General features: G+C 41.9%; 1 protein-coding gene and 1 pseudogene across 1 annotated transcript in view; both read left to right on the top strand.

Annotated features, from left to right (window-relative positions):
• Positions 1–21,063, top strand: part of LOC133490446 (transmembrane protein 132D-like) — a 34,029-nt gene extending 12,966 nt beyond the window's left edge. Inside the window, exons 5-11 of the mRNA XM_061800529.1 lie at positions 2,083–2,254; positions 6,242–6,385; positions 11,596–11,804; positions 12,807–12,981; positions 14,208–14,321; positions 14,402–14,593; positions 18,854–21,063. Coding sequence (XP_061656513.1) covers positions 2,083–2,254; positions 6,242–6,385; positions 11,596–11,804; positions 12,807–12,981; positions 14,208–14,321; positions 14,402–14,593; positions 18,854–20,293 — 2,446 coding nt within the window. The 3' untranslated portion in view covers positions 20,294–21,063. The remainder of the gene's footprint in view (positions 1–2,082; positions 2,255–6,241; positions 6,386–11,595; positions 11,805–12,806; positions 12,982–14,207; positions 14,322–14,401; positions 14,594–18,853) is intronic.
• A 2,256-nt stretch (positions 21,064–23,319) lies between these two features.
• Positions 23,320–23,438, top strand: LOC133491279 (5S ribosomal RNA; annotated as a pseudogene).
• The last annotated feature ends 1,265 nt before the right edge of the window (positions 23,439–24,703 follow it).

Below are 24,703 nucleotides of genomic sequence, written 5' to 3'. Positions count from 1 at the left end.
AGCGAGGTCAGTGCACCTGACTCAGTGTGTGTTCTACAATTGATTAGGTTACCGGTCCAGGGTGGATCCCACCCCTCTCCCAAAGCCATCCTGGGTGGGCTCCGGTTGACCAGCACACCTAATAAGGACAAGTGTGATTGAAAATGGATGGATGAATGTCTTACCGCCAATTGGTTGATAGCCAATCACATTGCACAAAGACAAACAACCACTGACACTCACACTCACACCTATGGGCAATTTATTCTAACATGCGTATTTTTGGAATCGGGAAAGAAGCTAATGTACTACACACTTGAAGAACCCCAAAGTGGAGATTCACACCTGAGCACCTCAGAACTGTGAGGCAGACGTGCGTTCAAAAAAGTGGAATAAGAAGGTGTCGGACTAAAACTCAATAATGACACACTGTACTGTGGAGAGGCCAAACAAAGTCAGCGAGGAGATGAAGAGAAAACTTTTCGAGGTCCTCCACTTCGATTTGTGTTGAATTTAATGGAGTGGAACTGGAGCCGAGGCCCAAAAAGAAGATTGCGAAAGTCTCGTGGCAAAATAAATGACTGTAAATTAGCGTGGTGTCCTTTCTTGCACTAAAATGCTAATTTGTGAAGACGCAGAGAATTTTTGTCACCTTAAATTTTAGTTCAAGGAACGTTTCAATTTCAGCGTTCCCATCCCGATTCCTACTTTTTTGGGCATAAAGCAGCTAGACCAGCTCGCTACATAATCGATTATCACACTCACCTTATTCCCAGCAGTAAGATTTTTTTTAAATGGCATTCTTGCTCGCTCCGAAGTTTGTTTTTCCTTCAGTCATTTCCATTTCTTTTATTTTCAATATTTTCTCATCTCTCAACCGAGTAAACAGAAGAGTGCAAACGTCGTTTCCGATGTTTTCCCCTGCATTTTAAATGTCGAGGAAAACAAGACGGGTCTCAGGTGTGTGGGCTCTTGTGAAGCGGTGGCACAGTAGTGCTTGAAGCTAACTAATATTTTTATTTTTGCTTCTTTTTTTTTTTCCGAGTGAACCCAAAAATAACAATGTCAACGCTCTCGTTCCACGAGGTCATGGGGTTTTTGTGCCCCAATTTACAACTCGAATTTTATGGCGAACTTGCTGCATAATATTGTAGGAACTTTGCTAAAAAAAAAAAAAAAGTCAGATTTGAAACATTGAAATGAATACAGATTAAAAATGTGACAATCCTGGCTGTGGTGTGTAATATTAATGCCAGGTTGTTGTTGATTGCCAGTTAATGTGATCAAACAGTCCTATGAATATAATGAAGTAGCATGTGTCATTATAATTATGAGTACCACCTTTCAAAATCCACATTGCACAATTACATCCTGGCTTTTTAATTAGCACAATAACAAATATATTTGTTCAGTTTTGACAGTCTGATATGCAAGCATATTTCAATAAAGTAAAATATAATAGAAAACTCTTTTAGCTAGAGTGAAACTCATATGTTATATGAATTTACAACAGAGGGAAATATTTAATGAGTGAGTTTATAAAGCTAATAATTGCAATGATTATAGCTAAGAAATATTCTCCGAAATGAAAATTTAGACTATTACACAAGGAAGTGCCCAAAATATTTTGAAGATGGAGATAAGGAACGAATTGGTCTTGTAAAAAAAGATTATCTATATGTTATGGACTTGATATAAAATGCTCAAATGCCATTTTTGGGGGGGATAAAAAAAGATGATGAGGTCTCATAAAAATGAGACCAACAGAAATCAATAAAAAACTTTTTCCAGTATGACTGTAAAGCTACAACATGAAATTCACTGGATCTTTTTGTTGTTGTTTTTATGTAATCTTTGCAAGAACGGATGAACAGAATTTGATTCTACAAGAGTGCACACAATCATTTGTCTTTCAGTTTAGTCAAACACACTCAAACACTTCCCGCCATTTAAAATACCTCCGATTCAGGGGTGTTTAGACTTATTATATCCGCAGTAAAAGTCGCACTCTTTTAATTGAGTCACTGAAATAGATGTGCAATATTCTAATATGTGAAACGCAACTGTACACAAACAATTTTAATATTAACTCCCACAAAACAGGGGTCTTTTTGAAGTTTTCCAACTGGACTTCGTGCCAAAAGACATCTCAGACCTGGTTGAGACCCACACAATCTCCTGGAGACTAGACCAGCCGGGCAACGTCAGGGATGTGGGCCAGATGCGGATCTACACTACTCAGAGAGACTTTGTGGGACTGGCTCCTCTGGTCATGGTAAGAAATATCCGCATGCCATTGTGCCAGGCACTTTTACAGTACATGGCCCATATAACACTCTCCGCGGAATAAAAAAGATCTGGCGTGGAAAGCTAGATGGATGAAGTTGTATGCAACCTCCACGATTTCACTGCACAGCACCTGCAGATTATATATATATATTTTTTGTTTTCAACGAGCAAAAATGAAAGTAGTAGTATTAATTTTAATACCTGGTAAACTTGGGTCACAAGTGAGCTGAGATGACTTTTATCTGTATACTCTTACTATTTCCACCTTGTGGGGACACAGAAAACTTATCCTATTTTATCCTTTCGTCAACAGATGCAGAGCGAGAGAGAGTCATGGTTTTGCTACGTATTTTTATTATTGCTATGTTTTATGAGGCTGCACGGAGTGGCATTTTGAAATGCTAAAAATCTTACATGAAATGGTATCGTGACATGTCAATCATTGCCATCTGTCTAGGGAATTTGTGCCTCTTGTGGCGTCGGCTGTAGAAGAGATTCAGGGTGGGGGTGGGGTATGTAGGTCTTTAGGAATGATGGGAAATGCAGTTGCATGAATTGTAAGGACGGGGAGGAAAGGGTCAAAACCATCACGTGCACAATTTCAAAAGAGGAGGAGAAATGAGAAATTGTAACATTCACTGATGAAGTCAAATATCCATGTTAATGAATGCGTTAATGACTGTAGTATGTTGTTATTTTATAGAGGGGTAATCAATAATATAATAATGTAACATTTACCAGTGCTTTATGACTCCTTGTAATATTCTTTTATTAGCCTCTAACTAAGATGCTTAATTGATTGCGTTGATGCTTGCGTTTCTTTGTTTTTTTCTATTCAAATGAACATTAGATGGCGTGTGTTAGATTTTTTTTCTCTCTTTCTGAATGATACTAGCCCCCGGTCTTGTTTTGCAATAGTCGATAACTTCTCATTGATTAGCCTCTCCCAAGATGTTCGCTTACATAAACAACCACTTGAAGCAGGCGACAATCATCTTAATGATGGGTTAATTGCAGAGATATTACGTGTTTTCAAAGATTTTGTGACGAAACATTGAAATGGGTCATTACCGTTACAAATTTGTAGGTTTGCCAATTTTTGGGGTTCGAATGAATTTACCGTGCATCAAAGAACAAGTTTAAATTCTTTGAAAAATTTTAGCAGTAGTATAAAAGCCTACTACTGTAAGATGAGAGGAAAAGTACTCAATATGCAACTGCTTTACTGTTTACTGCTACTATTCCTGTATTGATAGGTGAATTAATAACGTGTAACAAAATGTTACTTTACAGGGTCTATCCATGCATGTTTTGTATCATTCTGCATTCTACTGCATCAGGTGCACACTGAATAAAAAAAAAAAAAAAATCCATTAAAAAAATATATAAATCTGAAAAATCCATAAAGACAGTGATAAATGCAATGAACAACATTTTTCAATGAAACACAGAATAGTAAAAAAAGAAAAAAAAGGAAGGTTTTATTTTTGGAGAGTGTGGCCTTTAAGCTTTTTGGCGATTTTGATCTCTGGAGAGACGAAGGGATTGCTCAGGTGGGCGGAAAGAGGTAGAATTGTGGTGGAAATGAAAGGGTAGCCGAAGAGGCTTTCAAAAAGCAGACAGATGGTCAAGGGGGTGCTTTTCAGAAGAAATTACTGTGAGTGGGTGCACAAGTTGGAAAGTTGGAGGATTTAAAGCAGTGGAGGGACCAGCAACTCCAGCTCAGTCTTGGTGCTTGGTTCACAACTCCAAACAAAGACGGCAAGAACATAAAGAGTGTGAGTGGGTAGTTATTTTTTTCCCATTTTTTTAACACCCCCCCCCCCCACACACACACATTACAATATTGCTTTCTGAGGTTGTTTTCATTCCACACAATGGAGGATAAAAATAAACAAACAGGGGGATCCGACCGGACATGGCAGAAATTGCAATACAACATATGGAAATGAGCTCGCAGCAGTTTGTACTGAAGCGCTCAAAACGACACGTCGCCGACAGAGCCGACATTGCTTTACTGATTTTGTCCTCGTCCTGATCCACTGGCTTATGTTTGGGTCAGTGTCATGGGCTCTAATAGAGCATGTCTTTTTTAAAATTGCGGTCAGCAGCTGTCAAGCCGACCAAGCTCAAATTGTGAAGCAGGCGGGCAACATCTGCCAAGCACAGCCTGATACTTCGGCGGTCCACAAACCATCTCTGGGAAAAATAAAAAAAATGAAAAAAATCGCTGATCAGCCTTAGCTTCTTAGACACAGCGTGGAAAATAAATTGAAACGGCAGGAATCTTATTAACTGGAAAGCAGCTGTAAATCCATGACGAAGGACTAGTTAAAGTTGGGAAATAAAGCCAGATCCAACTTTCATGACGGTGAAATACACGGTGCAGAAGCGGCTAGTTGCTGATAAGCAATGATACACTTCACGCAGCGTGGAAGGTGACGCAAGGGTCAAAAGATTAAAAATGTAATCAGGTTTAGGTATTATTACTGGCGATGAAAAAGTGGATCTGTGGATAACAGCGTGTTACTACAGGCTTGTAATCCAGGTGCGCACACACCTCTCCTGGATAAATCTTCACCATCTTCATCTAAATACGATCTACACATAAGTAAAAACTCGGAAGTCAAGCTTCATATTTTCCATTATACTAGATGACTCTGACATAAAAAAAAAAAAGAATTCCCACCTCATTTTCTATTCCATCTTTTTGATTGTTTCTTATGTAATAGTGATGTCATAAAATGATATCATACTCTACGTGCCCTGCGATTGGCTGGCATCTAGTTCAGCCTGTACCCCTCCCCCTGCCCAAAGATAGATGGGCTAGACTCCAGCACTTCAGCTACCCTTGTGAGGATAAGAGGCTAAGAAAATGGCTGGATGGATGGTATATCTATAATCTTTTTTTGTCGACACAGTTCAAATTTGACCTGAAAGAGCTTTTTGAAAATTTTAGGAAAAGTCATTCGATTTCAGGGAATCAAAGGACATCTTGTGTCATTAAACCTCATTGGATTTGTTGATGAGTAATGAATATTTTAATTTCAAACTACACGACATTGGGTAGTTCTGCTTCTAGTTCAATTTTATACTTAACCTCGATATGACAAAAAATACAATGTATCAATATGAGCAATTTACTCAATGTTTCTTAGTAATGTCCACTCTGTCCAGAGTTTATGCCGCTACAGAAGAGCTCATAATTACATTGTGTGCATTATTCAATAAATATCCCTCCTTGAATTTGCATGGTCACAATTGACTGCAATCTGTTTTGTCAATTCTCACTCGAGAAACGCGACGGTTGCAGTGTAGTAGCATGAGGTATTGAGTGAGTGGGATTTGACACTGCAGTTAAACCCCAAAACAAGTCCATCCGCAAATCCACCGCGTCGCTGTCTGTGCCCACGAGGAAGCCGAAAGCAAAAGCACAGCTTCGCATTCGGACCTAATATTTGCTGTATATCTATCAATGAGGTTATGTTTTGAGCACCATTTATTCATTTAAGATGACACAAAACCTCTGAACCAATTTCCTTAATTGTCATTTTGGAAGTAACAGTATTGATTAACACTGAGCAACGTCATACAAGCATGCTGCCCCAGCTCTAATGATACTATTAAAATTTTTGGTTTTGCTTACAAGCTGTCTACGAAGGCAGGATTCTCATCTTTCTAAGGCTGCATAATGCCGTTTCTTTGCATTGACTGAAAGCTTGGAGATTTTAGTCATAACTCCTTATTGCTGCTTTGCCCGAACCTTTCATATCTTGCTGTGACCTCATTACAAATGATGGGGAATTTTTTTTTTGGGGAAAATTGATTGACCTTGTGTTAAGCAGCTTTGTTGATCTTGTGTAGTGCACCCAGCCACATAGCCCAGTAATTATTCTTATTCATCAAATGATTATACTAACTATTTGGCTAACCTGCATTCCACCTTCTGTATTTTTTTTTCCCCTCCGCCCAGAGCACAGATATTTTGAATACTGCCATGCTAACAGGCAAAGCGTTGAAAGTACCTGTGAAAACTTTGGCTGTGGAGGCCAATGGCTCCATCACCGACGTAAGCAGTCTGACCAGCTGCAGGGCCACTGAAAAAGAGGTGATCAAGGTAAGCAAAACTGGAGTAATCTTCAGTCCTCAACTCTCAGTTTTTTTTCAAACTCAAACTTCTCAGTGCAGACTGTAAAGGGAATAAACTAAGTTAAACATTTTGGCGTCTATTCTCGTTCTAATCAAAGCAACTCCTGTCATCTCAGCACACAGACGGTCATTGACCATGTTGAAGCGTAGATGACCAAGTTTTTCAAGCGTAGATGACCAAATCTTTCCCAAAAACAAATTGATTTGCTCGAGTACGGGAGGTCAAAGCGTGCAAATTATGTTTATATGGAAGTGCAAGATGACCTCCACGGGTGGACGATGTAAAGTTGGCTTGGGATAAGATATACTTTCCATGCACATCTCCGTGGACACACAGTCGCTGTGTTGGAACGCCCAGGTGGGTGTAAGCCAGTCAGCCAAATTGACAAATAGACGCAGCCAGTCTTGTGATTGCACAAAAATCCGGATCCGCAGGAACTTCGTGTCCCGCCACGGATGTGCAGAGTACGAAAATGTCATTTTGAAGGATATAACACTGCTTTTGCTCTCAAACAACATCTTACATAAATGTAAGCTTTTTATACCGACATACCATGTGCTGATTATGGTCTTTTTGAAAGGTCAGATTGATTCCCTTCATCAAGAAAAAAAACACGACGAATCTTGCAAATGCAAAAAGTGGATTAACTGCAGTGTTAAAATGATAACACAAACATGCAACAGCACCAAGTCTATAAAATTACAATGGAACATAAAAGGTCGCACACACATCTGTTCTTTGTTGATGGTCAACCTTCAATCACTTTCTGGTGTACATTAAATTTTGTTATTGTTGCTTCAGCCATATTGTAGCAGCTAGGACAATTATGTTTCCGGACTGTGTTCGACACATTTGTCCAACATACTCGCGCAATTTGCTGAGGTCACACCTGTCGTCTTGCGCAATGGACCTTTCCGACCTGTTAATCACTCGCGGAATAATAGCCAATCAGATAACCGCATTGTCTTAACGAGACCCTGCCGCCATGTTGACCCACAAGCAATACTGGTTGTCAGTAGCGTGCGCTTGTAAACGTTAATGTTCCGAAGAAAATGGTCCTCAGAAGAAAATGCTCCTCAGATGCCCTTGGGGAATGTGCAATTCCAATGAAAGATATCCTGCTAGGTTGCAAGGGGGCCGGTTGATTCCTTTTCAAAAGCCTAAAACTCAGTTGACAAAGTGTTTACGATAGATTGAGGATTGCGGAAGACCGCACGTGCAACTAAATGTGAACAATATCAACAAACACAATGCTGTATGTCACCCTGCTTTACATGCGCAGTACGATTGCACTATTTTATCCTGTTGGATTTCAATATGAAGTTTGTGAGGCGTCAAGCTTTTTTGCATCGATCGCCAATATTTCGCTGTAACTCTTACACTGCGTCCTGCTCCGTCCAAAATCTTAATTCTGTGTACATATCCTTGCGTGAAATAGTTGAGACCACTCTGTAGAACTCTTGGACAAGTCTGACACATTTGGCAAAAAACATACCGTAATATTATCTAGAATACGGGATAGAGAATCGACTTCAAACCTGTTCTGTTTGGTCGCCATTTTGGATGTGAGCAGTAAAGCTTGTGGGAAATGGCAACTGTAGCTAAGGGGGCGGAGCTCAAGATAGCCAGTCGGAAAGGTCCATTGCGGCTCAATCTTCAGACTTTCATAATCTTTTGAAGGCATATTTTTTCCCAAAAATTAGGTTGAGCGGTTAAGAAGTCTGCCTAAAATTTTGAAAGTTCTCGGTATGAAACTTAGCTCAGGTTTGCATGTGCTTGCCTGTCTAGAGATTAGCATCTTGAGAAAAGTCCAATAAGTGAACAGTAGACTATAGCAAATCTTTAAGTACTGATTAGCATAACAAGGCTAATTGGGGGAAACACCTTAATTTGTTCAGCAGCATATAAAATAGACTCTGGAGCAAGAGAACAAGCACATCATGAACTGACCAAATCAGAATAAACTTATCAAAATACATTAAATGCTTGCCTCAGTCAAATGTAAATGAGTCCTTGGCTTTTGGACTTGCGCCGTGCACTGTATTATTTATTGAGTTGTTCTGCGTACTTGACTCTCAACGGAATTTTTGGCCATGTGTGACTCCATGACACTCACCAAGAACATGTTCCAATCTTATTGGGCGAGCCTCCTACACAGGAGGCATTACGAAGTGGTCGTCGGGGGCCCCGGTCCATAAGCACAGTGGGTTGACCTTTATATAATGGCTCCACGTTACCAGGAAAGAGGGAGCAGAGAAAGAGTGAGGGAGACAGAAAAATGAAGACCTTTACGGTCTCCTATTGCCGTTGGCTTGGTGAAAGTAACGGTGATTAAAGTGAATCATCCTGGTGGAGTGTGAAAGACAGGGGGACATTGTTCATAATGATTTCTCGTTCTATAATGCTACAATATTAATAATAGTCCGGTTAATAATGTGCCCCTAAATGGGCTCTTAAGCTTAGTGGGATCAGTGACCCCAACTTGACGTGACGTCAATGATCGGATGAAGTTAAAGTCTGAAACCCCAGACTTTCTATAGGCGCATACCTTTTAAAGGATTTACATACAGTCGAGCTTTTGTTCTTTCAACATTTGCGTTGTTTGGGCCACTTTGGAGCACATTCAGTAATAAACACACAAAGGCAAAGCAACCCCTCCCTCCCGAAAAAACCCCAACAACATTGAAAACAGCATGTTGCAAATACTGGATCCGCTCACAGTAGCTGTTATTGTAGTGTTATTAAACAAAATAACATAAAATAGCTCAAATGTGAACACAGAGGTAAGATTGGAATACAGTGATTCATTTTCATTCTTGTTGGCTTGCTTATTAACTATACTTTAGTTGCAGTTTTTTTTTTCAGCCACAAAAAAAGTGTATTGATGAGCATTTAGCAGAGAACGGCACAAAATGATAAGCATTGACAAACCAACTAATTTTTGAGTCCGCATTACGGGCTTTGTCAACATGGCTGATGTACTGTGCGCATGATCTCAGAAAAATCTGTGATAAAAAGAAACATCTTTCATCTACTTCCTATACATTGCTTTTCTCCAAAGTCCCACTGAGTTCAAGTTCCTCACAATATTTAATGAAGCACAAAAAAAAGATCAAATAATATCAACGAGAAGGGAAAAATACTGTACAGTACTTGCTGTACCTTGCAGTAAAATGTACAACTGAGGCAGAATTCAAGCTAAGTTTGTATCACTATCAAGAGCAAATGAAATGTTTTACATTTTTCTTTCCTTTAAACAACTGGGGACATTTGGTGGTTGAATCACATGTGCAATTTTGTGAGCATCTGCTAAGAATCATTAAGATTTCTTTTTTTTTTTTTTCTCCCGGGGCTTGATTGTCTTCACCAGGCGTAAAGAGAATATCCAGGGATGATTTTGTAAACGTCCAATGAGCTGATAGGTAATTGGTTAAGGTCACTCGCGCAAGGCTGCAGAGCGCGTTGCCGGGCTCCCCATCTGCGGACCCGTGCACCGCGTCACGTGTTATAATTCCTCTTCCAGGACCCAATAAATTGGAAATCAGAAAATACCAAAGAGCACCAGAGGTTTTTCTGGTGGAAGTAATTTGGCGTGTTTGGGAAAAGGGCTTCACGGGTGCCCTTCCACAGCATTTCCACCGGGATTCAAGTCGACTTACCCCGAAAGTCATTCCTCCCTCTGCTGTTTCCTCACATTTTTATTCCACCTGCCTCTTTTATCTTCCCTCTCTTCTGGCGCTACACCCTATTCTCCAGTCTAGTGCTCTCCCAATTACCTCTGTGGAGCCACTGGTTTGTTAAGATAAGTGAGGCGGCGGCGGAGATAGGCCTCCAATCTTAAATAAAACACACCAACTGCTGTGTCTCACCTCATTGCGCTTAATGGCTGCGACTGCAATGCCCCCACCTAGAGTACGGCACTAAAGGTACGGTCGTAAGACGGCGCTGATTTACATTCAGTCACAGTTTAATCAAGACTCCGGTGTGACTTCTTACATTATATACAAAAACTTGGCAATCGGCAAGCGTGTCTGTCGTTAAAAGAAATACATGACTGTATCTTTACAGTGTGTATAAGTTGTCACAATGGTACCCTTGACACTTGGCTTTTACTGCTCAGGAACACAATGGTATCTTTTTGGTTCCGTGTCGAAGAATTGGGACAACTGGCAAATTACACATACATAAGTGAAAATGGGAGAAAATTAGTTGAGTCAAGATGTGGAAGCAACCAGTGAGCCATCCGGTCTGGACACAGAGAGTCAATTGCCAAGAGCAACTACAATTAGGACTTTTAATTATTATTCCACAACTCAACATAATGCCAGATTTGTGTGAGCCCTTGGCTTGTCTGCCAGCAACTAGATTGTCCCATCTGGCGGTGATGTGGCAGAGTGACACGCAGTGTGTTCCTTAAATCCAGATCGAGTCAACGATAAAGTCTTGTTTTCGCTGCTGTCGCTGCAAAAAACGTCTCTAAAAGGCGTGATGTTGGGAGCAGGACTTTGGGTGCTTTTTGGGCAAGTTCAGGAAATTCTGCCTTGACTTCAATCCGTAATGCAGAGGTTAAAAGTTTCATGGCTTTAGTAACTACTTGGTTCCTAAACTTTACAGTGGGCGCGGAGCTTCTGAATCATCGATTCATATTTTAAGTCGGACTCTTGGTATGTTCTTTTAAATGCCGTTTTGTTTTTGCATGGGATTTGTGATCCGTCTTACCCCTTTCCAAAGGAGGTCCCCTTGTAATTTCTTTTTGGTTAATTGTTGCAAGGGTTATCGTGTGTCATCGCATAAAAAATATGACCGATGTATGGGTAGTGTGGCAACGACTTGAGAGTTAGGAATTAGATACCTGGAAATAATTTTAAACCACTTTTTTTCTACATTCATTGCCGTTGAGGGTTTTAGAAGTCAAATATCCGTATTGAGACGAAACGCTGACAATTAATTAATAATGTGAGATTCGGGAGGCCTTTCTACAAGATTTTGGAGTAAGTGAGAATTTGTGTTACCTCATTCTGATGAACATGCGATTGATGTCGGACCTGAGCTAGAAAGGTACCTGAGAAAGAACGTAATTCTATGAGGCTAGATAGATTTCTTTCACGTCAGCCTCATGGAAACATTCCCTTATGGAGCATGTTCAGTTCTCAAAAAGTTGATTTGTTCTTGTTCAGGTGTCCGAGCGCTGCGACTACGTGTTTGTCACGGGCAAGGAGTCAAGAGGCAAGAGGCGAGTGATGATCAACTTCACTTACGGCTTCCTGAGCGCGCAACTGGAGATGAGCGTGTGGATGCCCCGCCTGCCGCTGCGTATCGACGTGGCCGACCCCGAGCTCAACCAAATCAAGGGCTGGAGAGTGCCCATTACCACTAGCAACCGAAAGTAAGGCCCATTTCCGTGCGGATTGGGACTCTTATCCATTTCCACTTCATCAAAATTCACTTCATTTTCATGGCCCAGGCCTGTCACAGAGATCAAACAGTTTGCTTCAAGCGTGTATTTTTACTTGGACACTTCTACTACCATGCTTAACCCACACTCTCGAGTCCCTGACCGACTCCGCATCCTAATAATTAAATTACATATTGTACAAATTAATGCAGTAAGAGTTAAACGTCAGTGTTTATTCCATTTATTTCTATCCAGCGAATAGCACAAATCAGCTCAGACCAGTCGTGTTTATTTAGCCCATTTTTTCGTTTGGTTTGGTTTATGTTGTGGTTTGAGCTCCAGTCTTTATTTGGTTAGTAGTCAATCACGAAAACGTGCATGCGGTGCATTAGTAGCCAGGATGCAGAGGAAGTCCATATGCCCTGAAGATAAAGGTTAGTGGACTTTTGCCCACTGCTGTATAGTCATTATTTTTCACTCAATATGAACGATGGCGGTTGTCTGATGACCAGTTTGCTTACTACAGTGTAACAATTGAATATTTTGCTTGCTTTTTCACTTCCTGAACCGCTCAATACTTGGCAGCAGGGACAATCAGGTCAGAAATTGGAATGTTTCCACGGCTAGTGACAATGGAAAAAGCTCAGGTCTGCTCGTGCAGCGTGTGCATTTTCTGCATCTACTCCAGCTTCCGCACTAACTCTAAAAACATGCATGTTAGGTTAATTGAAAACTCTTAAGTCACAAGGTGCAAATGGGAATGTGAATGTTTTGCCGAAATTTGCCCCGCAGTTGGCTGGCGATCAGTCAAGAGCGTACTCTCGCCTGATGCCAGCAGGGTTCGGCATCCAGCTCACTCGCAACACTAATGAGGACAAATAGTATAGGATATGGACTGACAATAGCGTTTAGCACTGTGCAGAGGTTATTGTATCTGTAACCGTGCACTATATCAACATATCTATGATAGTGTTGACTGCTTCTGTGTTTCAGGCCCACCTGGAATAGTGAAGAGGAGGAGGAGATGCGGAAGGGCAGGGGTTGCATGCTACAATATCAGCACTCCACACTCAGGGTGCTTACACAGTTTGAGGCTGACTCAGATGCATTGCCAGACTTGCTCACTGGGGCAAAACCTGTTGATTATTTCCTGGGTCCTGATTGGCAGGTATGTGCATATAAAGTGTCAGTACTTAATACAAGGAAAATAAGTTGCCATATGTAATAGCCTACTGTATTTGATAAATTATGTCTATGTTGCAATAATGCTTCTTGTCACGGACCATCGTGCGGGGCTGGACCCAAGTGCAGGACTCTGAGATGAGGGCATGATGTTAGGCGTGGTTTATTCAAGGAACAGGGTCAGACACGGTGTTAGCAGTCCGAGAAGGAAGAGGCACAAAACGCTAAGCAAAGGCAGGATCTAAAAACCTGAAGCGAGGTCTGATGAATAGGAGACAAACTAGGAAACATGAACTAGGACTTGATTATGACTATCAAACATAAACTAAGACAGGACTAAACTGTGGTAGCATAGAAACGCTGTGACGAGGATAGCTGAACACTACACTATTCTCGTTGGTGGAGATTCCTGCTGTTGGTGGATGCAACTCACTAACTCAATTAAACGAAATGGCAAAAACGCCAATTTAAATGCCTGTCTAATTACAATCCCAATGTGAAACAGCTGTGAGCGGTGACAGGTGCACCAGAGCAGTGGCGTGGCCACGCCCCTCTTGGCAGTGGCCAAGCCCCGCTCATGACACTTCTTGGCATGAAATGTAGCTTTGGAAAACCTCCCTTTTAAATGATAACCCAGTAAGTGAGGATGTTAACTCATTCACCGCCAGCCAGTTCCCCATATTGCAAGCCATTTCAGTGCATTTGAACAGGATCTTTGAAGACCCAGAGAATAATTGTGATCGGTGACAATATTAGAACCAAGCATATAAACAGAAAGAGTGGGCTCTCCTTTTCCTCTCTAGAAAAAAAAATGTTTTCACCAAAACCACAGGACACCTAAAGAACAGGAAACGAGCTTTTTGTGAAAGGAACATGTTACGTGATTGACTTCAACACCAATATTTTTTGTTTTTTTGCTTTTGTGACGCCTCAAATTGTAAAACCATCATTTACAACTCAAAATCTGTGCTGATCTTAAATCCTAAACGATGCAACGGCATCAACTCAGACACGTTAGCAAGACTGTCTGCCCAAGGAAAAATGAAAAGATGAACATGTTCATCGGTGGAAGTAACCAATTGAATCCCAGTTTATGACTATAAACGCCCACAGCACTGAATGAGCTAAACGTGCCAAATCTTCGTGTCAAACTGCTTGTACTGCTGTTGCTTTTTACTCGTTTTGACGGAATCAAACTGAATTGTTCGACAGGTCGACGTGACCAATCTAGTGCGCTATTCTCTAAAAGTGGCTAACCCAGATGTGGCCTGGGTTAAGGATGGAGAGGTACTGCAGGGCCGCGCTGTGGGCGCAACCACCGTTCAGGTGAGACGTATATATTTTATGTAACCTAGCCATAAGACGCATTGCGTAGACAATTTTAAAAGAGATGGTACTTTCTGCAGGTCCTCTCCCCACTCACATCATCAGTCCTAGGCGAGAAGGCCGTCACAGTGGTTGATGATAAAGTGAGTGTGACGGAGTTGGGGGTCCAGTTGGTGTCTGGACTTTCGCTGTCCCTGCAGCCCAGCCCACTGAGCAACAGTGCCATTGTTGCCATGGCAACCACTCGGGAGACAATCACGCAGCTCAAACAGGCAAGACGCTGGAAAAATTCTCATACTTGAACCATATAATTGATCTCGGTTTGAATCCCACCTTGCAGCTTTTCCATGTGTGCATGGGTGGGCTGTCTAGGGGTACTCTGACCCACTGTCCAAAAACATGTACTCGGTCATAAATGTGAGTGGATGACTGGTTTTACTGTGATTGACAAGTGAAAAATCCACAGAGTAGTCACCTTCCCTGAGACCCTGAAGAGAACCGTACAGAAAATCAATGGGTGCATAGAGTTCTATTCACTCAATCAAATTCTATCTAAACATTGGAAGCAAGTCTCTGGAATTAATTCAAACGATTACATAAGCACACCTGATCATGGTCCTCCTTAAGCGAAAGGAATTTTCCAACATTGCACGCACAGTTAATACTCATCGATGTAAATGAATCATTTTGCTCTTTTTCAAAAGTGGAGATTTGAGAACATGTGCCACGAGAGTTATTACATCTTTTTTCAACGTTTTATTTAGGATTCATTTAGCTTGATTACCTTCACAAGGGTCATGGTCCCTGGAGCCTATCCCAGCTGAGTTTAGACAAGAGGCAGGACATACCCTGGAAAAAGCCAATTATAGGGCAGCTCTATCAGCTCTATCAAATAAAATCATCAACTGAATTTTTTTCAAGGGAGTATATGATATTAAGTGAATTGAAAGATTCAATTATATACAATTATAGTTAAAAACAAACTGAATTGTGGCATACATGGTTGTATCTATCAATATATAAAAATTGACCAATTTCAGTTTCTGTTGTGAGGGAAGAGACAGTTCAGGGAAGATCAGAAATGGCAACCTGAGCTTATTCATATGGTAAATTTGGATTTTCTTGATGGTGCAGAAGAAAGGAGCGCAGTAATTAGTGGGTAAAAGGGCATCTGCTTCAGGTGCTTAAATGTCTAACATGCATTTTGTTGGCATTTTATGAGGGATGGACTTTTTTTTAATCCTCAAAAACTTATTTATATATGTTTGTATTGAGTGCAAAGCACAAACTCTGTCCAGGATTTGAGACAGTAAAAATAGCCTTTGGTAAGCAGTTAACATTCCCGATTAGCATTAGCACTACCGGTTACCATTTTTTTTTTTTTTTTTGGTACAAAACAAATGCTAATGTAGCCGGGGGCAGTCCGCACACCCTGGCTACACTGCGTTGCGCTCTGGTGCATAGAGGAACACTTACGTGTTAGTCAGCAATACATTTTAAATATGAATTCTAATAATCTCTGAACCCAAGCAACTGTGCACATACCTGCATCATATGAAATGAAATCAAGAGTATGAGCTTCATGCCCTCCAAAAGGCCACCTAGCATAAAAGTTACAGCAGCGGTGGATTAGCACGTGCGCTGAGCTCAAATACAACAACTCAATTCAGTATGTGAATTACAACTTTCACAACGTGTCACCAAACTACAATACTCGGAACTATTTGACATGAAAACTTATGAAAATAAGTGTTACCGCGGCCTTAGGTACATAACTCTTGCAGTCATAGACGTGCCCACGTTACACTTCCACCGGTTTTCAAAATAAAATAGCTGACCTTGCAAATAAAGAAAATATAACGTATAAAGCCAAAATAAATAAACATGTCAGATTGAAGATAAAAATGACAATAGTGAAGACAATCCAAAACGCAATGTGAGGGACTTTGGTGAAATTAATAAAAAAATATAGATGTATAACCAACTCTCTATTCTCTTGTATTTGCTCACTCATACATCATGTTCATCACTTGTCTCACAGCGTGTCCATTTACAACAGAACTGAAATTGGAGGGTGGCCAAATGTTGCCATGTGATGCTAATTGGGCCCAGGTGGGGCAAATATGATTTTATAATTATTATTCTTGTTCATATTATCATTGCCTAGAGGCAGATGTTTTTTTTTTGCATTGAAGAATTTTTTTGGTCGCCTCAAACGATTTTTGTTTCACAGCCCTACACGGGACCCATCAAACTTCTGGAGTCACAATAAGACCCTAATTTTTTTCATTTTTTTTTTTTTTTTTAACCAAGGCACTACTGTTTTACGTTCTCTGAAGGTCATGGCTAAGCTCTGGCCAACGTTTCAAGATCCGCAAGTCAAATGCAAAAAATGAAAAGAAATGACCCCATTTTCAATAATAGCCATAATCATTTAAGTCGTCTCCGGTTAGAGTTCCTCCCGCACAGCAAGCAGGCAAATTATGAACGTATCATCCCAAACACTTTTACCATAAACTTGTCATGAATTATTCAGGTTTTCCGACACTGTTATTAAAGTCCTCTAAAATCAAGAAATGAATGTAAAGCACCGGCGGGTAGACTGGTGATGATGTCCTTTGGGGATGTCAAAGCTCTTATGTTCTCCCTTTATCTCTCGGAATGTGAAAGCGTCATGTTCACAGTCACGGCAATCATCCGCTCCTGGCACAGCGGTTTCAGTTTAAAAGCTCGCTCGCACATCGAGCCGTGGCCGCGTGCCCATTTTCGAACGGGCTCGTGAGTCGGGTGCGGGGCGGCAATTAAGCAGTCTATAGCCGCGGGAGTGACAGTTCACTTTACTACGGCTGGTGCGGACGGTCAAACGCCGTGTCGATGATAAACCACGGCACAGGCACAGATGACCGGCCAACTGTGTCTACAACGGAGCGCTGTTAACGATTTTCATAATGTATTCAAAGCCAAAATATAGGTTATTTCTGTGGCTCCCCAATGGGTCATATTAGCTATAGGAAATAGGCCGTTGTGTGTTGATGGAATCAGACCGACTGATTCTGCTCTAGTTATTGTAGATTTTGTGGAGCAGGCCAATTCTCTTTGGTGCAATTACACAAGTTTATGGGGCTCTAGCACTCCCTATCGTGTTGTGGTAAAGACATGAAGATAGGCTATTTAGTATACAGGGGAAAGGACTGAGCAGCATCTGGGCAGCATTTCCGCCTCACACTCAAAAGCTCTGGGTTCAAATCCTGGCTCGCAGGGTTTGCTGTGAGTACACCGGTTGCCTTCCACATCAAAATAGATAGATAAATAAAATAAGAACTTAGGTTAACTGAAAAATCACTTGGGGCAAACTCAAAGACGAGAGGACAGGATACACCCCGCTGCCCTACCCAATAATTTTAATGTAGCTCACCAAAGCAAATAAAGCATTATTATTTCAATGTATTTGATTTTTTTTTTTGGGGGGGGGGGGCATTTTTAATGGTGGAATCCGACTTAAGTCAAAATTCGAGTTCATTCGCTACAGTAGGAACAGATCTCAGCCGTAGACCAAGGACTCCCTGTATAGGCAATCATTAAAGTCATCCATCCATTTTCTTTGCCACTTATCCTCACAAGGGTCACAGGGAGTGCTGGAGCCCATCCCAGCTGTCAACGGGCAGGAGGCGGGCTACACCCTAAACTGGTTTCCAGCCAATCGCAGGGCACATAGAGACAACCAGCCACATTCACAATCACACCTAGGGGCAATTTAGAGTGTCCAATTAATGTTGCATGTTTTTGGGATGTGGGAGGAAACCGCAGTGCCCGGAGAAAACCCACGCAGGCACGGGGAGAACATGCCAGCTCCACATCGGCGGGGCCGAGATCGAACCCGGGACCTCAGAACTGTGAGCCCAATGCTTTCCAGCTGAGTCCACCGTGCCATTATGTTAAGAAAGTGATCTTTTATTTTCCTTTTGTCAGAAAATCCAGACCAAATTTTGATTTTTCATGACTTTACTCTTTAACTAAGTGAAAGATGATGGAGGGACAATTGTGTATATGTAATAATGATGCTTATAATTGTATATGATTTTCATCCATCACTACCTACTACGACATCAAACTATGAATACCATGTGGCCTACGATAAAAATGACAGCCCGGCAAATTGATCATATTAATTGATGACAAGTTCAAGGTGTACAGATGACTCACAACAGTTTGACAGCCGTTTTGAGATTATGAATGGTCCGCAATCAATTGCTTTGGCAGAGGAATACGTCGCCACATAGCAGAAGACGGCACGCTCAGTTATTGTGGCAACGATTGTTTAATATTTATGGCGTCAAAGTGTTTGACATATTTACTGTAATTATGACTTTACTCCTGCGTTGGCAGTGGTTAATGATTCTGATTTACCTACAAATTGGAGAGGCTCCAGCTCACTTGTGAATCTTAAATAGCATCTGCGGTATAAACTCGTTGGATCCATCAGTCTTGATTGTTGGAGTGTTCTGACGTACTCTTTGTTTTCTTATTCCCAGGAAGCTGCTGTCAATTGTTGGGTCCAATTCAGTGACGGCGCCATCGTCCCCCTGGCAATCTTCGACGGCAGTATCTACTCCTTAACAGTCTCTACCCCGGATGAGGCTGTGGCTACCATTCGCCGCACTCCGCAGTTCACGTTTGCTGTGGCGCAAGGCGAAGGCCAAGGTCAGGTGGCCCTAGTCAGGGTGGAGCTGAGGATCTGCGAGGAATGCCAGAAGTCGAAGAGGAAGAGCAAGTTAGTTGTAGGCGCAGGGCTCCTCCGGATGAAGTTCCAGGGTGCTGGTCAAAGTTTTGAAGGAAACATTGGACTTGGTAAAGAGAAAAATAGATATAACGGGGGCACTTCAGAAATTGCGGGAGAGGTTAAAACAACAGTGACATCACAGCGGTTTGTCACAGATGCAGATAAAGCTGTCTTAAGGACTGTACCAGAAACTAGCACCTTGACCAAGTTCTTAACCGCAGCTGTTCAGTCACGCGTTTCTTGGACTGGATCAACCAACAAATCGACACAAAATTCTGAATTTATGGGCGCTCCTACTTCCACTATTATTGTAGACAGATCCCCAAACACTACCGGACCTACTGATATTAAATCTGGAGTTTTTGATAAAGGAGAACAGAGCAGAGGCTTTGGAAATATGGTCGACAATCCAAATTCACCCCCAAACAAAGGCATCCCCAAAGCAGATGTTTCAGCCAAGAAAGAACCACCTAAGGCCAAATCCCCCAAATTCATTGAGAGCGACCTAATACAGACATTTCGGTCCATGTCCGACTTGGAAATAGGCATTTATTCTTTAGTGGCTGTCTTGTGTATCGCTATCTTGGGATTTTTGCTTAACTGCGCCTCATATAGACTTTGTTTTCGCAATCACAAGAGCCCTGTACAAGCAGGGCCGACACCCAGTGGGGATCCAAATGATCATAAGCATGACTGGGTGTGGCTCGAGAGCAACAATCAGCACCTTCCGGCTCCAGGTGCACCAGCTCAAGTGTCAACGTTGACCCGCCGTTCAACTGACTCCAAAGGCCAACGCAGCACGGACAGCCCTTTACCCGCTGTGGGCCACGCTGTCGTCGGCATTCCTGAAAGAACTGCCACCTTGGGGCGCAACAGAACCGGCTCCCAGCAGCAGCTGCACAGAAAGGTTGTCGACCCGATGGCGAACCGTTCGGCCACCCTGTTGGCGAGGCCACACCGCAGCGAGCCTCTCCACTCCCCCACCAGTAAGAGGAACCAGGTCCAGTTCACCACCTTCACCACGCTGGACATCAAGCACTTGGCTGCGCTGAAAAAGAACGGTATGGACTTTCACTGGACTAACCAGCAGCAGCAGGTCCAGTTCCAGCAACAAGCATCCCCTGCTGACCCACAAATGCCATTACCTGACATGCCGTGGCCCATCGTCAAACCTCTTGGAGAGCCCCAGTGAATTTTAGGGCTGTCCAGACCAAATCCACAGAAGCAAGTACACTATTAATGCACCCATCCATTTTATATACCCTTTCCGTTTGGGTCGACCCCAGTCAATCACAAGCCACGTGTAGAAAACCACTTACATCCACGCCGAAAGCCAATTTAGGGGCAGTGGACCTACTGTAACGTGCAGGATATATTTTTTTTTTTTAAATGTTGGAGGAGCTCTTGTAAGCTCAGGGGGGAACATGCCCAGAACCTCACAATTCTGACGCAGACATGCTAACCAATAGAACACTAAAATGAAATATGTGATATGAGGAAGGTACGCAAGTCAGAAAGTAATAGTGCACGAAAGAAAAGACGACAATCACGAGTGTATATTTACTATACTTGTAATAAGGATTTGTAAATATGAAAACTTTTATCTATTTCTTGAATTCGAGCCCAAGAACTTTCTCTTACAAAAAAAAAACAAAACAAAACACTTGTGTAGGCGCTGCAAATACATCAAAGCAGATGCAGTATAGGAGAGAATATTTCTGGCGGATTTATTGTTTCTTTAGCCTTGTTTTTAGACTCCTCAGAACTCCTGCGGACTTTTGTGCAATCGGTCAGAGAATACGCAGCATTTGTTATGTTCATTTTAGCGGTCAGCACCCCACCTTATATTTATGGAAATGAGAGCGTGTTATGCAAATGCAATCTTTGCAAAGTTTTGTTGTTTTTAATGGTGATTGTTTAGCCTTCTTGTCCCGAGAATAAAAAACAAATGTATATTCAGCAGCTTTTACGTGTAGATACATCACTATGCCTTTTATATGCAGATTCCCTTTATTTTGGAAGAAACGAATTGCATGCTTCCTTGGAGAGATTTCCAATAAATGACAAATGCATGTGCAGTATTTGTTACATGTGAAATTTGGTTCCATCCAGTCATCGTTTTAAGAGCTTTTCAATAGCGGAGTCATTCACATGAAAGCCACATCGTGAATGATTCGGATTATCGGCTAAAGCTCCGCGATGAATCAGTCGGATTTGATGATTTAATTACTCTTGAATGTGCTTTAAGGATGATGTCATAATTCAGCGGAATGGCTGGAGCGAGCCGGTTTAATGCAGCACAGAGAAGCAGTTGAGACTGAAGGGAACAATTCAAGGTGCTCCACATTCTCATCGCAAGGGCTTTTACGCAATAAACCGCGACACCCCTTTTATTCTTCACAGCTGTGCTTCTCAAACTGACGTCCCGTGGGAGCTTTGCGGCATTTGCCTAAGCAAACACATCAAGTGGTGTCCCGCACCTTCGGAATTGACTGCGCTTCCTGATACTCCACAGAGTCCCGAAGAGCAAGTTATCAAACTGTCCACTCAAACGTCTCTTGGGGATACACGGTCGTTCGAAGCTTGTCTAGATGCTGAGTGCTGTACGGTCTATTACACAGGCGAACGACTGCAGTCGTACTCAGTATGTAAAATAACGTCACAACAGGAAAAAAAATGACTGTAAAGTTTTTACGATTGTATTTCTATTTTGTTGCAATTGTTTATATCATTACGTGTGACTGAAGATGTAGTCCTCCGAATATGCATGTATCTTTTATATGACATCATACAGGTGAACAAGAGAGAGCAGTCAGTCATGATGTACAGTATAAAGTTTATGGTCTGTTATACTTTTATTCTATATTTCAGAATGTTCAAATCTTTGCTTCTTCCCATCAAAGTGCATCAGTTTATATGTTAAGGCAAACCAACCGTTTGGTATCTGGATTTGGACTTTGGTTTCACCAGACAATAATAAAATCTCCCTAACACGGAAAATGTGTTACTGCCCAATGCTTTTTGGCCATAATTCCAAAATGATAAAACGGATTACAAATATGTTTGGCGGGCGGCTGCTGGTAAAGCGGTGGCCTCACATTTCTGAGGTCCCGGGTTCAATCCCGGTCCCGCCTGAGTGGAGTTTGCATGTTTTTCCCGTGTCTGCGTGGGTTTTCCTCCGGGTGGGCACTCCGGTTTCCTCCCACATCCCAAAAACATGCACATTAATTGGACACTGTAAATTGCCTGGGTGTGATTGTGAGTGTTTGTCTCTATATGCCCTGCGATTGGCTAGCAACCAGTTCAGGGCGTACCCCGCCTCATGCCCGTTGACAGCTGGGATAGGCTCCAGCCCTCCCCGTGACCCTTGTGAGGGTAAGCTGCTAAGAAAATGGATGGAAATATGTTTGGCGTAAACTCACCATTGCTAAAAACCGTAAGAATATCAAAGCTAAAGGGATGCATAGTGGTTAGTCGAGGTGGAGTTCTCAAGTGCACTATTTACTTGGATGGATGGATGATGGCTATAGGTCACATAAATGGTAAGAAAAAGTTTTGAAATGATTCATCTTGGTCAAGTGCAATTTTAAGGCATCATTAAACTTAATTTTCATGAACAATTCAATCTATAGCGATCCCAGTCATGGGAAGCATAGCATATAAATTTAGTATGAGTAGTCCTAAGTACTGAGAGTATCGGTATCATTGTAGAAGCAGCTCTAATCTGGACCATCAGATCCCCTATTGACAGATTTAAGAGATTGGGGTCATTGTGTTGCAGGATTAGTGATGCATTAGTGGACCCTCTTTATGGAATTTTCCCGATTATGTGAGTCAAGAGAGACAATGTACATGTACAGTATCTCTCAGGGCTTCTTTCCCACAGTTTGTTCACGTGCCCACAGGCAATCGTTTAGTAGACATTTGGAAATAATGCTATTCGTTGAAAAGGCAGACAATGCTGGCTTCTTAAAACCAATTTTATTTCATTTATTTTGAGCGTGCCAATCAAATAAAATACCACGATGAGTCAGGTCCTTTCATTTCGCATCCAGTTATCGCAGCATTTTCCACACCACAATGAGATGAGCTAGCAATCAAATCACTTGTAAATTAACAGACTCTAGAGGTTCCTCTTGTTTGGAAGCCGGGTGAGGGTCTCGCCTCGGAGTGACCTCCTCACTTGGGAATTTTAAGGGTTGTAGGCATAGCTAGCTATCTTACGGCCATGCTACCCTGAGAATGCCCGATCTTGTCAGATCTCGGAAGCTAAGCAGGTTTGGCCCTGGTTCGTACTTGGATAGGAGATTGCATGGGAATACCAGGTGCTGTAAGATGCTCTCCACGGCTACAAAAAATGCACAGGGGTTGCGTCAGGAAGGGCATCCGGCGTAAAACTGCGGCAAACGAATATGCGTTCATCTGAGATGACACGCTGTGGCGACCCCTAACGGGATAAGACGAAAGGAAAAGAAAGTAGGCATAGCTAGCTAATGGCATGACTCAGTCTTGTGACTTGCTCCAGGTCCGAAAAATGATTTCAATTGTGCCCTAGTGTGAATTTAAAAAAAAGTATATTTCTTATATTTCATCGATCAATGCCATCAACCTAAACTACACAGATGTACTGTATTTACTCCGTCAACTTGAAGAACAACGCGTATGACGTGCAGACGTGTTTTATTTGCCGCACGATCTCTCCTCAGTGACACCGTGGCTGAAGCGGAAGAGAACATCCTGACTGCAAGCAGAACATCTGTTCAACGCCGCTTGGCTCACAACACGCGGCTGATCTTTGTAAGTCTAATTTTTATCAAACACAGCCACCAGCAAGAGCTCCACGTCAACGCGTTCTCACCCCAAGCGCAAGTGTGCTCTACATCATGTTGCTGTCAAGCCTGTCGTGATGCTGCCAGTGATTTATTCACGGCTGGGTGACCCGCTGAGTAGATCATTTGAACATGTCATGGCAGGAAAAGCACAGGTATAATTGATAACAGGGGATCCTGGCTGCATCCTGTTTATGTGTGCAATTTTTATGAAGAGCCTCCTCCACTGCAGGCTGGCTCGATCTCTTTTTTTTTTTATCCAAAGTGGGAAGGCTATGTAGGACCTGGTTGCATCTAATTAGACATGAACTGTGTCTGAAAATATGACGTGCGATATATTAGGGACTCACTAAACAGTAGCTAAGGATAGGATAACCCAAGTAATGTAAATATTTTGGAATATGACTAGGTAAAGTTCAGTGTCATATTTCAGGGGAGTCAATATGTGGTCGGTAAGAACAGGATCTGCCTTGGGGGAACACGGTTAACACCAATGGCTGTGGTGCCATAAAATATGCCCCCCCAAAAAACCCTATAAATCCAGTCTGTGCTTGCCGTATTTACTACTGTGATGGATTCATTGGAAAATTTATCAGAAATGTGAAATCATGACAACAAAAGTGATGATTCTTCTTCCATATTTTTAAATTTGCTAGGCTAACATAATTGCCTTTTTTTTCAAGTTCCAGAAACTCACAACGGAATATTTAGAAAATAACTGCAAGATCAAAATTAAGTTTAAAGTGATGGAATTGGAAGTATTAGTGGAAAAG

Source organism: Syngnathoides biaculeatus, chromosome 17 (genome assembly GCF_019802595.1).
Source record: "Syngnathoides biaculeatus isolate LvHL_M chromosome 17, ASM1980259v1, whole genome shotgun sequence".
NCBI classification, from domain to species: domain Eukaryota; kingdom Metazoa; phylum Chordata; class Actinopteri; order Syngnathiformes; family Syngnathidae; genus Syngnathoides; species Syngnathoides biaculeatus.
The sequence above is the reverse complement of the archived record's forward strand: the minus strand, read 5'-3'. Positions and strand labels throughout refer to the sequence as shown.